Source organism: Ciconia boyciana, chromosome 5 (assembly GCF_034638445.1).
Source record: "Ciconia boyciana chromosome 5, ASM3463844v1, whole genome shotgun sequence".
In the NCBI taxonomy this organism is placed as follows: Eukaryota; Metazoa; Chordata; class Aves; order Ciconiiformes; family Ciconiidae; genus Ciconia; species Ciconia boyciana.
In genome coordinates, this window is record NC_132938.1 from 60,918,354 (window position 1) to 60,930,790 (window position 12,437).

At 56.8% G+C, this 12,437-nt stretch overlaps 2 protein-coding genes across 2 annotated transcripts; both read left to right on the forward strand.

Annotated features, from left to right (window-relative positions):
* The first annotated feature begins 89 nt into the window (after positions 1–89).
* On the forward strand, positions 90–2,632 carry LOC140651750 (sulfotransferase 1B1-like). Its single transcript, XM_072861596.1, has 8 exons — positions 90–244; positions 901–1,049; positions 1,285–1,413; positions 1,515–1,612; positions 1,777–1,903; positions 1,990–2,084; positions 2,162–2,342; positions 2,417–2,632. Exons 2-8 carry the CDS (start codon positions 902–904, stop codon positions 2,527–2,529), a joined length of 891 nt encoding a protein of 296 aa, XP_072717697.1. The 5' UTR covers positions 90–244; position 901; the 3' UTR covers positions 2,530–2,632.
* A 322-nt stretch (positions 2,633–2,954) lies between these two features.
* LOC140651751 (sulfotransferase 1B1-like) lies at positions 2,955–5,405 on the forward strand. The gene is made up of 8 exons (XM_072861597.1): positions 2,955–3,073; positions 3,643–3,791; positions 4,027–4,155; positions 4,257–4,354; positions 4,519–4,645; positions 4,732–4,826; positions 4,904–5,084; positions 5,159–5,405. Exons 2-8 carry the CDS (start codon positions 3,644–3,646, stop codon positions 5,269–5,271), a joined length of 891 nt encoding a protein of 296 aa, XP_072717698.1. The 5' UTR covers positions 2,955–3,073; position 3,643; the 3' UTR covers positions 5,272–5,405.
* The last annotated feature ends 7,032 nt before the right edge of the window (positions 5,406–12,437 follow it).

Consider the following 12,437-nt stretch of genomic DNA (forward strand, 5'->3'; position numbering starts at 1 on the left):
GGTGTCACCTTAAACCGTACCTATATGTGGTCAGTGGCCACCGGCTTCTCCCCGTGCTCGCTCCTCCCTCCCGGCAGCCACAGCGCTGGCGAACGCTGCTGCCCTTGCCCGCCCTGCCTCTTCCCTTCTCCTCCCGTGAAAGCCGCCGCGGGGCCCCGCGTTTCCCTGTCCTCTGCCGTCAGCCGCCCCGCGTCACCCTCCTGGTGTCACCGTGTCACCCCCCGGCGCAGAGCGGCACGGCGAGGTGAGCCGGGTGCCCCGGGGTGCCCTGCGGGTGCCCTGCCCACGCTCAGCCGCCTGGGGCTGCGTGCTGCGGGGTCCGGGGTGGTGGGTTTGGGGTGCAGACAGCTCCCCTAAACCTGCCCCGGGCTGAGGGCTGCTGCGGTAACCCCGGGGACCCGGTTCCCTGCTGCCCTGGGGCGCTGAGGCAGGGGAGAGGTGCCTGGCCTGGGCGAGGCCGGCACCCTGCGGCACCCCCAGCCCTCGCCGGGCCCTGGGGTGGGCTCCCGCCCCCGCAGACGGGACCCCGTCCCCCTGGGCGAGGCCGGCACCCTGCGGCACCCCCAGCCCTCGCCGGGCCCTGGGGTGGGCTCCCGCCCCCGCAGACGGGACCCCGTCCCCCTGGGCGAGGCCGGCACCCTGCGGCACCCCCAGCCCTCGCCGGGCCCTGGGGTGGGCTCCCGCCCCCGCAGACGGGACCCCGTCCCCCGCGGCGGGCGCGGCAGCAGGGCCGCGGTGAGTCCGGTCCCTGCGCCGGCGGCATCGCTGCTGCTCCCCGGGCGGGCAGGGCGCCAGGTGCCCGCGCTGCCCTGGCCAGCGGCCGCCCCGGGAGGGCGAGGGGGCCCCTGCTCACTGGCCAGCCCCCCCACGCGTCCTCGTCCCCGTCCACGTCCCCGGCAGGATGGCCGATTCGGACGCCTACCTGCGGCAGCCCTGGCGCATGGTGCACGGCATCCCCATGGTCAGTGCCTTCGTCCACAACTGGGACCGGGTCGACACCTTCCAGAGCCGCCCCGAGGACATCGTGGTGGTCACCTTCCCCAAATCTGGTGAGCATCCCCGAGCCTGCCAGACGTCGTGGTGCTGGGTGGGCGAGCGTGTTGTAGGGCTGGGAGCCCCTGCCTGGGGGTGCGCAGCACATTCGGGGCTGTTGGGACAGAGCCGTGTGGGATTTCTCTTCGCCCCCCCGGTGCCTGGTTGAGGTCCGGGGGGTTGTCGGTGCTGAGCCCCCCAAAGCCACCCTGCCCACCACCCCCTGCCCCTCCGGTGCGTTGCTTTCCTCAGGCACCACCTGGGTCAGCGAGATCGTGGACATGATCCTGCAAGGTGGCGACGCTGAGAAGTGCAAGAGGGACATTATCTGCAATAGGGTGCCCATGCTGGAGTTCTCTGCCCCCGGGGAGATGCCAGCAGGTAGCGCGACATGGGGGCTTGGCTGTGGGCAGCCCACTGAGGGCTGAGCCCAGGGGGACTCTGCCGAGAGCCTGCTGGGGACGTGCTTTGGGGTCCCCCAGGGACGGACCTGCTGGCCACCATGCCCTCTCCCCGCGTGGTGAAGACCCACCTGCCTGCACATATCCTGCCCAAGTCCTTCTGGGAAAACCGCTGCAAGGTAACCTCCAAGCCTGGTCTCTGCCCCGGGGAGCATTGCAGCCCTGCTGTTCCCTGGGGCAGGACCCCCCCCATCCTAAGTAGTGTCGGGAGCCCTAGGGGCTGGAGCATCCCCCCTCTTGGGAGTCCTGGGGCTGCCTCTTGTACCCCATGGCCCCTCTGCAGATGATCTATGTGGGGCGCAATGCCAAGGACGTGGCTGTCTCCTTCTACCACTTTGACCTGATGAACAAGTTCGACCCACACCCTGGGACATGGGCCCAGTACCTGGAAGAGTTCATGGCCGGCAGAGGTGGAACAGGGCACCCCTGGGAGGGTTCACCCCATATCCCTCCTCCAGCCCCTCCACTGACCCCCCTGGATGCTGTCCCCACGCAGTGGCATATGGCTCCTGGTACGACCACGTCAAGGACTACTGGGAGCGGAGGAAGGATCACCCCATCCTCTACCTCTTCTACGAGGACTTGAAGGAGGTGAGGGGCCTGGGTGGATGGTGGTGTGGAGTCTGGGGGCATGGCAGGAGGGGTGAGCATCAGCCCGTGTCTCGCAGGACCTCCGCCGGGAGATTGCCAAGGTGGCCCAGTTCCTGGGGCGGGAGCTGCCGGAGGCGGCGTTGGACACCATCACCCGACACACCTCCTTTGAGGCCATGCGGGACAACCCCACCGCCAACTACAGCATGGTGCCTTCCCACCTCATGGACCAGGGCGTCTCCCCCTTCATGCGCAAAGGTGAGCGGCTCCGGGGGGCTCCCGGTGCATCGTCCCCCCGGGCCCCCGCTGAGCCCCGTCTCGCCCGGCCCCAGGCACTGCTGGAGACTGGAAGAACCACTTCACCGTGGCCCAGAGCGAGAGCTTCGACCAGGACTACGTGCAGAAGATGTCAGGCACCAACCTGCGCTTCCGCACCCAGATCTGAGGAGGCGCCGCCGGACGCCCTCCAAATCCGACCTGTGCTGATGGCACCGCTGCCATGCCAGAGGCTCCTTCCCCTCTCCTGGGACTGCTGGAGAGAAATAAAATGTCCCCCCTGCCCCTCCACGGGATGCTCACTGCCCTGCGCCTGCGCTGAGTCCCCAACCCAGCCGTCCCTCCAGGGCCGCTGGCCTCTCCTCGGGTTGGGGACAAGCCGGGCCTCCCCAGTCCCCTCGGCCGCCGTGGCAGGGGACTGCCACTGGCAGCCCACGGGATGGCAGAGGATTTCGGCAAAACACGTGTGGGTGTCACCTTAAACCGTACCTATATGTGGTCAGTGGCCACCGGCTTCTCCCCGTGCTCGCTCCTCCCTCCCGGCAGCCACAGCGCTGGCGAACGCTGCTGCCCTTGCCCGCCCTGCCTCTTCCCTTCTCCTCCCGTGAAAGCCGCCGCGGGGCCCCGCGTTTCCCTGTCCTCTGCCGTCAGCCGCCCCGCGTCACCCTCCTGGTGTCACCGTGTCACCCCCCGGCGCAGAGCGGCACGGCGAGGTGAGCCGGGTGCCCCGGGGTGCCCTGCGGGTGCCCTGCCCACGCTCAGCCGCCTGGGGCTGCGTGCTGCGGGGTCCGGGGTGGTGGGTTTGGGGTGCAGACAGCTCCCCTAAACCTGCCCCGGGCTGAGGGCTGCTGCGGTAACCCCGGGGACCCGGTTCCCTGCTGCCCTGGGGCGCTGAGGCAGGGGAGAGGTGCCTGGCCTGGGCGAGGCCGGCACCCTGCGGCACCCCCAGCCCTCGCCGGGCCCTGGGGTGGGCTCCCGCCCCCGCAGACGGGACCCCGTCCCCCTGGGCGAGGCCGGCACCCTGCGGCACCCCCAGCCCTCGCCGGGCCCTGGGGTGGGCTCCCGCCCCCGCAGACGGGACCCCGTCCCCCGCGGCGGGCGCGGCAGCAGGGCCGCGGTGACTCCGGTCCCTGCGCCGGCGGCATCGCTGCTGCTCCCCGGGCGGGCAGGGCGCCAGGTGCCCGCGCTGCCCTGGCCAGCGGCCGCCCCGGGAGGGCGAGGGGGCCCCTGCTCACTGGCCAGCCCCCCCACGCGTCCTCGTCCCCGTCCACGTCCCCGGCAGGATGGCCGATTCGGACGCCTACCTGCGGCAGCCCTGGCGCATGGTGCACGGCATCCCCATGGTCAGTGCCTTCGTCCACAACTGGGACCAGGTCGACACCTTCCAGAGCCGCCCCGAGGACATCGTGGTGGTCACCTTCCCCAAATCTGGTGAGCATCCCCGAGCCTGCCAGACGTCGTGGTGCTGGGTGGGCGAGCGTGTTGTAGGGCTGGGAGCCCCTGCCTGGGGGTGCGCAGCACATTCGGGGCTGTTGGGACAGAGCCGTGTGGGATTTCTCTTCGCCCCCCCGGTGCCTGGTTGAGGTCCGGGGGGTTGTCGGTGCTGAGCCCCCCAAAGCCACCCTGCCCACCACCCCCTGCCCCTCCGGTGCGTTGCTTTCCTCAGGCACCACCTGGGTCAGCGAGATCGTGGACATGATCCTGCAAGGTGGCGACGCTGAGAAGTGCAAGAGGGACATTATCTGCAATAGGGTGCCCATGCTGGAGTTCTCTGCCCCCGGGGAGATGCCAGCAGGTAGCGCGACATGGGGGCTTGGCTGTGGGCAGCCCACTGAGGGCTGAGCCCAGGGGGACTCTGCCGAGAGCCTGCTGGGGACGTGCTTTGGGGTCCCCCAGGGACGGACCTGCTGGCCACCATGCCCTCTCCCCGCGTGGTGAAGACCCACCTGCCTGCACATATCCTGCCCAAGTCCTTCTGGGAAAACCGCTGCAAGGTAACCTCCAAGCCTGGTCTCTGCCCCGGGGAGCATTGCAGCCCTGCTGTTCCCTGGGGCAGGACCCCCCCCATCCTAAGTAGTGTTGGGAGCCCTAGGGGCTGGAGCATCCCCCCTCTTGGGAGTCCTGGGGCTGCCTCTTGTACCCCATGGCCCCTCTGCAGATGATCTATGTGGGGCGCAATGCCAAGGACGTGGCTGTCTCCTTCTACCACTTTGACCTGATGAACAAGCTGCACCCACACCCTGGGACATGGGCCCAGTACCTGGAAGAGTTCATGGCCGGCAGAGGTGGAACAGGGCACCCCTGGGAGGGCTCACCCCATATCCCTCCTCCAGCCCCTCCACTGACCCCCCTGGATGCTGTCCCCACGCAGTGGCATATGGCTCCTGGTATGACCACGTCAAGGACTACTGGGAGCGGAGGAAGGATCACCCCATCCTCTACCTCTTCTACGAGGACTTGAAGGAGGTGAGGGGCCTGGGTGGATGGTGGTGTGGAGTCTGGGGGCATGGCAGGAGGGGTGAGCATCAGCCCGTGTCTCGCAGGACCTCCGCCGGGAGATTGCCAAGGTGGCCCAGTTCCTGGGGCGGGAGCTGCCGGAGGCGGCGTTGGACACCATCACCCGACACACCTCCTTTGAGGCCATGCGGGACAACCCCACTGCCAACTACAGCATGGTGCCTTCCCACCTCATGGACCAGGGCGTCTCCCCCTTCATGCGCAAAGGTGAGCGGCTCCGGGGGGCTCCCGGTGCATCGTCCCCCCGGGCCCCCGCTGAGCCCCATCTCGCCCGGCCCCAGGCACTGCTGGAGACTGGAAGAACCACTTCACCGTGGCCCAGAGCGAGCGCTTCGACCAGGACTACGTGCAGAAGATGTCAGGCACCAACCTGCGCTTCTGCACCCAGATTTGAGACGGCGCTGTTGAGTGCCCCCAACCGCCCCCCCCCAGTCCCACTTCCTGGCAGCAGCTCCCACATTGCCCCAGCCTGCCTGTGTCGCACTGGCCTCCCCATGCCAGGGGGACTTTTGCAAAAACAGTGTTTTATTTCTGTTTCTTCCTCCCAAATTTGCACCTGTGTGAAAGTTGCTGCATTGCTACAAATTGCCACCGAGCCTCATCCCACCTCACATTGCCCCAGTCTCTCATTGTCTGCTCAGGACATGCGTAGGATATGCCTGTGTGGCTTTTTTGGAGGAATAAAAAACCCTGTACGCGGTACAGAGGTGTTTCCAGCACGCGACAAATAAACGTTGTTAGCAGCTTCCACATGCGCATCTCTACCATGGCCAGTGCTCACATAGGGCCCCACACCCACTGCCTCCTACCTCAGAAACACCCCTGCTGATGTCACCCTTTGGGGGTGAATGGGACAGGACTGGGCATGGTGATGGCCATGCTCCCCCCCCCCCCCCCCGCCTTGCTGCTGGGGCCAGGTGGAAGAGACAAGGTGAGCAGGATGGGGACAAAACCAGCCCCAGGGTGGCCAGGAGATGGGCACAACCTGGGGAGCTTGGGACCAATCCTTCCACCCAGGAGCAACGAAGCTGGAGGCAAAAGGGAGGATTTTGCTCTTTGCTTTTGTGCTGTTCTGCTCCCAGGGACCTGGAAGCTGTTATGCTGTGCCAGTCTCCCCGCAACCACATTGCCCATCAGGTATGGCGGGTCCCCAGGGGGTCAGAGGAAAGGGTCCCCTCATCTGTTCCCCCTCCCACCGTGGCCAGAAAAACCACAGCTAAAGGGCACACTGCAGCACCACGACACATGATGCAGCTAGGGGTCTGGAACAGCATTGCTAAAAGCTGGTGCTTTTAAAATAACTGGTTTTATGTCGCAATCATTCTTAAATGGGAAAAGGAAACTGCGAGTCAGATGGTTGTTGGGTCTGGTTCTGCCGATGCTGTCCTCTCCTGCCTGTGTTCGTCGTCTTCTCTTCTGTTTGGTACACGTGCAAGACAAACTTGCCTGCAACCTGGAGGAAATATTCATTGCTTGTAGGCACGGAACATCGCTGAATATGCGAATTCTTTCTCAGTAGTGAGTGAAATAGGTCAAGAGGTTAAAAAAGATGACCAGAGGTTAAAAAAAGGGACCTGGGGGACAGGTGAAGTGACAGGGATACAGCCAGGCACAACCCAGCGCTGAAGCAGGGTCTATTGGATGTGAAACAGCTCCACTGTGCTCCAGGGATGAGACTGACAGTCAGGTGGGACCTGTCCAGGAATACAGGCACCAGAACCGAGTTAAATGCCACCGTTCAGCAAAATCCTTGGAGTTTGGCCATTAGGTACCATAAACACAACAAAAGTGGGGGTGGTGGGTGTCACAGCAGAGATAGGTCTTACCTACCTGGATGTGTGGGGAGAAAACAAGGAGAAAAAGAGAAGATACTGAGATCCCTCCTTGGAAGAAATGTTATTTTAAGTCATAATAAAATAAGTGGAAATGGTTTCTGGTCCTCTCTCAGATGCTGGGAGCTTCTCTGTGTTGTATGATGCAGTTTGTGTATCACTTGGTTGTAGTGATTCATTACAGAACAACGCAGCAGGCTCTGAACCTTGCTGTCCCCTCTTACCTTGCAGTCTCAGTGCAAACAAAACTGAGCCAGAGATGCCAGAAGAGGAGACAGTAAAAATAATCCAGGTAATTACAGACAGGAGCAGAGACACCTGAAGTGGTGAGTGGTGGCTTCAGCCACTTCTGTCATACAGAAAAGATGCCATGTGGGAAAGCAAGTCCTGAGCCAGATGTGGTTCCCTGTGTCTGGTCACTCTGTAATTTTGTCTTCTACAAATCTGCCTTTGAAATCCTGGCTCTTGTGACATCCACCATGTCCCATAGCACATTGTACCTCCCTGGGGATTTGGTTTTCCCCCACAGCTTGGGTTTTTTTTGGGGGGGGGTTTGAGGTCCCTTACTTCATGCACTGAGATACTACCACCAATTCATTCACATTGATCTTCCCCATCCTTCAGCACTCTATAGGCTTTCCTCATAACACAGCCTCCCCCAGCTGTGTATTTTTGGGCTGAAGGCATCTTAGTCTATTCAGGCGCTGGATTTCCTCTGCTGGTTTATCTCTCAGCCCCTTGATATCATGACATCTTGGTACAGGAATTTTCTTTCATTCTTACTCCTGCTGTTGTGACTCAGCACCACCAGCATGTATTTTGGCCCCGCTGCTCTTGCCGAAGACTGCTCCTCCACTAATGTCAACAACTTGTTCCCCTGTAATTTGTTCCAGATTTTCTTCCCTCCCTAAATCTCTTGCACGCCTGTTTGTTGCTGCTTGGATATACAGCAAGGCCTTCAAATTGCCCCTGCTTTGCTCCTTAGATGTTTCCATTTGTGTGGAAGCACACAGATTTGTTTTTTGTTTCCCCAAAGCATCTCTGGTCTGTTAGATGACTCTCTAATGACACCTCTTTCCTCTTCATAATTCAGATAGCAGCTCCTGTGCAATGTATAGGGGCATCAAACACACCTCAAGAAGTGCTTTCGTTTGCTACTTTCTATGAGAACCAGGTTTTTTGTATTTATATCTTTTGTCCCTAGGCTCAAAGTGCAATCCTAACAGCACCTGCCCTCACTGCTGTAGATATGGTGCTTGTTAGCAGCTGAAGAGATGTGACATAACCAGCTAGGGGAGGCTAAAATGCTGTGCCCCAGAAGTTTTGTGTAGAGCCAAACTGCTAAGACCCCGGGAAAGAAATAAGTATTTGGTTATGAGGCCAGAGGAGGGATTGCAGAAGTAACTTTGCCCTTAAAACACCATCTAGCAAATCAGGACAGGATGAGTGCAGCTCCCTCGTAAACACCCGTGTAAAACCAGGACTTTGAACCCCTTGATATGAATGCAGTGCCTCTCTTCCCGCTGCTTGTTGATGCCAAGGTGCACACATGGTGGGTGAAAGCCCCAGCGGGGACGGAGGAGCCTTCCTCCTCACAGCTGTGCACAGACGCCCGTGGGTTTCCTGCTGGCTTAGAGGCAGCGGCTCAGGGGAAGTCCTTGATGCTCACAGTAAGAGTGGCCAAGGGTGCTCCCACATTGCATGCGGAGGTCTAGACATCCGAGCTGATAATATCCAAAGCAGAGAATGTTCCTCCCTGTCACTCCTCCAGCCTCAAAACACCCCGGGTGCAGGATACAGCAGCCCCAGCCAAAATCCCACCCATGACTCCAGTGCAAACAGAGGAGGAAACACAAACCTATCCTGGTGAACTACCCCCTGGATGAAATGGCATCCCTCACAGTTATGAGGTGAAGCCCAAGTCCGAACCTCCAGACCTGATTTCCTGGGAGCAGAGGGGGTACCTCTATTTGCCTCCCAGACAGATGTGCAGAAACACTCCTCCACACTCCAGTTAGCAGCAGATGAGGTGCTCCCCTCTGCATCCCAGACGGAGCCACGATGGATCAGCTCCAAACCTGCAATATCAGAGGAAAAGCAGTCTCTGCCTTCCCTGCATGCTGAAACACAAGAGGAGTCCTGGTCACAGGCAGTGCTGGCAAGAAGGCTGTCTCTGAGGATGCGTGCCGAGGTGCAGACTTCCCACATGGATATACCTCTGGGGAATAAGTGGCAGGTGTACCACTTGTGTACCGAGGCCCAGGTACAAACCTCGTGCTAGCAGCTTCTAGCGTCAAACAGCAAAACTTTGCTCCTGCCAGACACAGACGTGGCTTAGGACCTTGAACAGGCTGCATCCAAGTAAGAAAAAATTATCTCTGATAAATTTCCCCTGGCCAGAGATGAGCTTTGCTCTGCTTCCAAATTCCTTTTTTAAACCAGAAATCCAGCAAGAAGCTACAGTACAGCAGCAGGGTTAAGTACAATTGGTGGATTCAGTCAAAATTTAGCAGGGATTTCAGTTTAGTTTTAATTCCCCTGCAGAGCTATGAACACACAAATGCATTATAGCATGTGAATACATTACTATGTGGCTCAATGCAATGGCTGCTGGCCAACCATTCAGGGGGACCCCTGCTCCGTGATAGCCTGTCTTTGCCCAAATCCTCCCTGGCCCAGCAGCAAACTCATCCACTAAAATAAATCATTGACACGGTGACCTGGCACAGCAAAAGGCTTGGCATGGGAGCATGAGTAGCAAACACACATGAGAAGGTCGGAGGGAGAGAGCAACTGCCCCTTTCTGGGCTGGTGACCCCAGATAAGTCCCCACTCTAGATGAGTCCCATCATGTCCATACCCTCAGTATCTGCAGATTTGCCCATCTCCATAGCACTCAGCTTTGCCTTGGGGGTCAGACAGATACTGGCAAGACAGGGGTGTGCCCTATCTGCAGGCAGCTTTGGCAAATCTCTGCTGCTGCACCTCACTGTAGAACTGGCAGGGACAGGGTGCAGCACCTCTTCTCCACCAAAAATGCACAATTCCTAGCAGGGACACAAAACTTGGCCTGGTCCTTCTTTCACTTCTTTTTTTTTTTTGACTTTGCAGAGTGGAAATGGCTCCAGTGCAAGCCACCCCGGTGTCTATGCATTTACATGCCAAGGTGCCCCTGCAGCATTGCAACAGCAGTGAAGAGAGTTCATAAAATCTTAAACTCAATCAATAAAAACAAGTGAAATGTTATAAACCTAGCTCGTGGTATTTTTGTCCTACAGCTGCAAGGCAGAGGTATAAAGATAAAATTTAGCTGAGAAAGGTGGTTATAGTAAGGCTATTTCAGCTCATTAACTTTTGCTCGTTTCCTTATTACTCCTGGGGATCACATGGGAGTAGGGGTTTTACTGAGTACTTGCACATGTGCCTCTGCAAAATGGCTCAATCCACTGTCTATACTCAGGGATGAGCCAACCTTCATATTTTCCCCATCCAGCCTTCCCCCCACCCCCCCCAAAAAAAAGAGATAGTCAAGACTTTCAAGTCTGCTTTCAGTCCAGAAGCTGCTTTATTGTAATAAGTGAAAGGAAAACCACAGAGACATTTGGTGCTTCTCAGGGCAAAAGCTTCCCTTTTCTACCCTGGCACTGAATTTTTGAGGTGCTGGCTGGCATCAAGGTTTTCTAGAAATAAACGTGGCCATGTACACCATAACCCCCATTCAGCAAAATGGTGAAGAGACCCGTATGTGGAAAACACTAGTTTGTATTGCCTAAATTTTGCATAACTCACCTTCGCCTCGAAAAGCCTGTCGTTATTTAACAAGGCTGGAAGTGACTGCAGTGTCTTCAGCACTTCTACTTAGTAATGCTAGATGTGTGAAATACAGACAACACCATCTACTTTCTTCAGCCCCATGTTTCTCTCAATTGCTGGATTTTGTCCTTTAACTCTCTCAAAATGCTTATCTTTTCTGCATTAAGAGTAATCTGAGTATCGTCTTTAAAAGCTGGCATGGAAACAAGACAAATTTAACCCTCTGGTTCCCCTAGTAATAGCTCTCATTTGCTATGGAGGAATTAGTTACTGAGGGGCCACATGAACATGTCCTTTCAATAGTTGCTGGAAAAGCTTTAAGTTTCTTGTAGGACTTTCCCAAATAAGCTAAATTAGCCTGAAAAAAGATAATACCCTGAATACAAAGATCTATGGAGAGATCATAGTGAAACGCCTGGCTGTAAAGCCAAATTACTGTTGAAACATGCTGGCATAATTGCCCTGAATTCTGAGGGTTTAGAAAAAGTCAGGTTGAATATTATGGAGAGTATTTAAAAACCATGGAGGTGTATCTTCAGATTCCTGTATTTTCAAGTCATTAAAAACTTGCCTAGATCTCCAGAATCAAGGGCCACACACCCAGCACAGGTAACACACCAACATTTGAAAAACTCTGCAAACAAACCACAAGATTTTCTCCTTGTTCCTGTGGACAGTTTATAAACAAGTCTATTACTTAACAAACAATTTTGTTTTACCATCTGGGACCCTAAAGGGAGTGAAAAATCTTTTTAGCAGTCAGACACCATATTTCTGAGCTACAGGATGCAAAGTCCTTCTGAGAATCTGGCTCTGTAATAACATTATAATATAACCTAGCATGGGGAAAACCATCTTGACTATTAAGTTACCGGAGCATAAAAGAGCAATTAATAATCCCAGAATACACACCTTGGTGTGATCATCCCATATTGTATTACTTCCTCCTTTGGAAAAGCCCAATTCAGAGTGCTACTTATTTAAGCTCTTTCTGCCCAATACCCAACCTTGCCAGAGCAGCCCAGGCACAGAGGAGGTGAGCAGCAAGAAACAGAAACAAACCGGTGTAGCAAATTGCACCTTGCAACTCAGAGCACGATGCTTACGTACCTTGGAAGACTCTGCTAGGTAAGAGTTTTTTGCTGCATGGCATTTGTTCCCAATTGTGTTGGATCAAGCGTATCGTTATATGCAAGGGGTTTAGTTGTCATTTTGGCTCCTGGTGGTTAAGAGCTCTTTCCAGGGCATAGCACCTTACATTCAAGTGCCGACTTTCCAAGTGAGAACCACCCCAAAAGATGTGGGGTTTGCTCTGCAAAGCACCTTTAGGGGCCAGGAGGGCCCCAGACCCATGTTTAGGCACCTGAACTGAGCACACAACATGACCAGGTTGGTGGTGATGTGCCCCAGACAGCAGCAATGAGCTCCCTGCGTGAAGAGTTGTCTGGGAGCAGTTGGAAACCACCTGTCACATATCAGAACAAACTACATGTTATTATTGGCATTATCATCACCCAAATGCTGCCTTCTCTCAGAGTGGGAAACATCAGCACTTCTAACATCTCACCCTGAAAAAGGATGCCGCTTCCAAGTCAGACACTTAAATGTACCCTGTGGCCTCTCCTTCCTTGGCCTGCCTCTGGCATCACTAGTTCATGGGAGCAACACAAGTGATTCATGTGAGTACCAGAGCTGGCATCCAGGGGACTGGCTCACTTGCAGTTTCTTCCTCTGTAAAGATGCACCAACTTGAATTAATAGTGAAGCCTGGAGAGACAGCAGCCCTCTGCAGGGGCTGGGGCATGACTGCCAGTAATTCATATTATTTACCAGCATGGACACGGCTGTAGAAGGGTTGAGGAGGCTTAAGGATGCCTATGGTATAATTTGCCACTGCTAGTCCCATCATAGGTGT

What these genes read in the sequence shown, in the direction of transcription:
- LOC140651751 (XM_072861597.1), top strand. Translation starts at nt 3,644, where the DNA reads ATGGCCGATTCGGACGCCTACCTGCGGCAGCCCTGGCGCATGGTGCAC. An exon ending in TCTGGGAAAACCGCTGCAAG is followed by an intron (nt 4,355 to 4,518) that starts GTAACCTCCAAG and finishes GCCCCTCTGCAG; the next exon opens with ATGATCTATGTGGGGCGCAA. An exon ending in CTCCCCCTTCATGCGCAAAG is followed by an intron (nt 5,085 to 5,158) that starts GTGAGCGGCTCC and finishes GCCCGGCCCCAG; the next exon opens with GCACTGCTGGAGACTGGAAG.
- LOC140651750 (XM_072861596.1), top strand. Translation starts at nt 902, where the DNA reads ATGGCCGATTCGGACGCCTACCTGCGGCAGCCCTGGCGCATGGTGCAC. An exon ending in AGAGTTCATGGCCGGCAGAG is followed by an intron (nt 1,904 to 1,989) that starts GTGGAACAGGGC and finishes GTCCCCACGCAG; the next exon opens with TGGCATATGGCTCCTGGTAC. An exon ending in TCTACGAGGACTTGAAGGAG is followed by an intron (nt 2,085 to 2,161) that starts GTGAGGGGCCTG and finishes CGTGTCTCGCAG; the next exon opens with GACCTCCGCCGGGAGATTGC.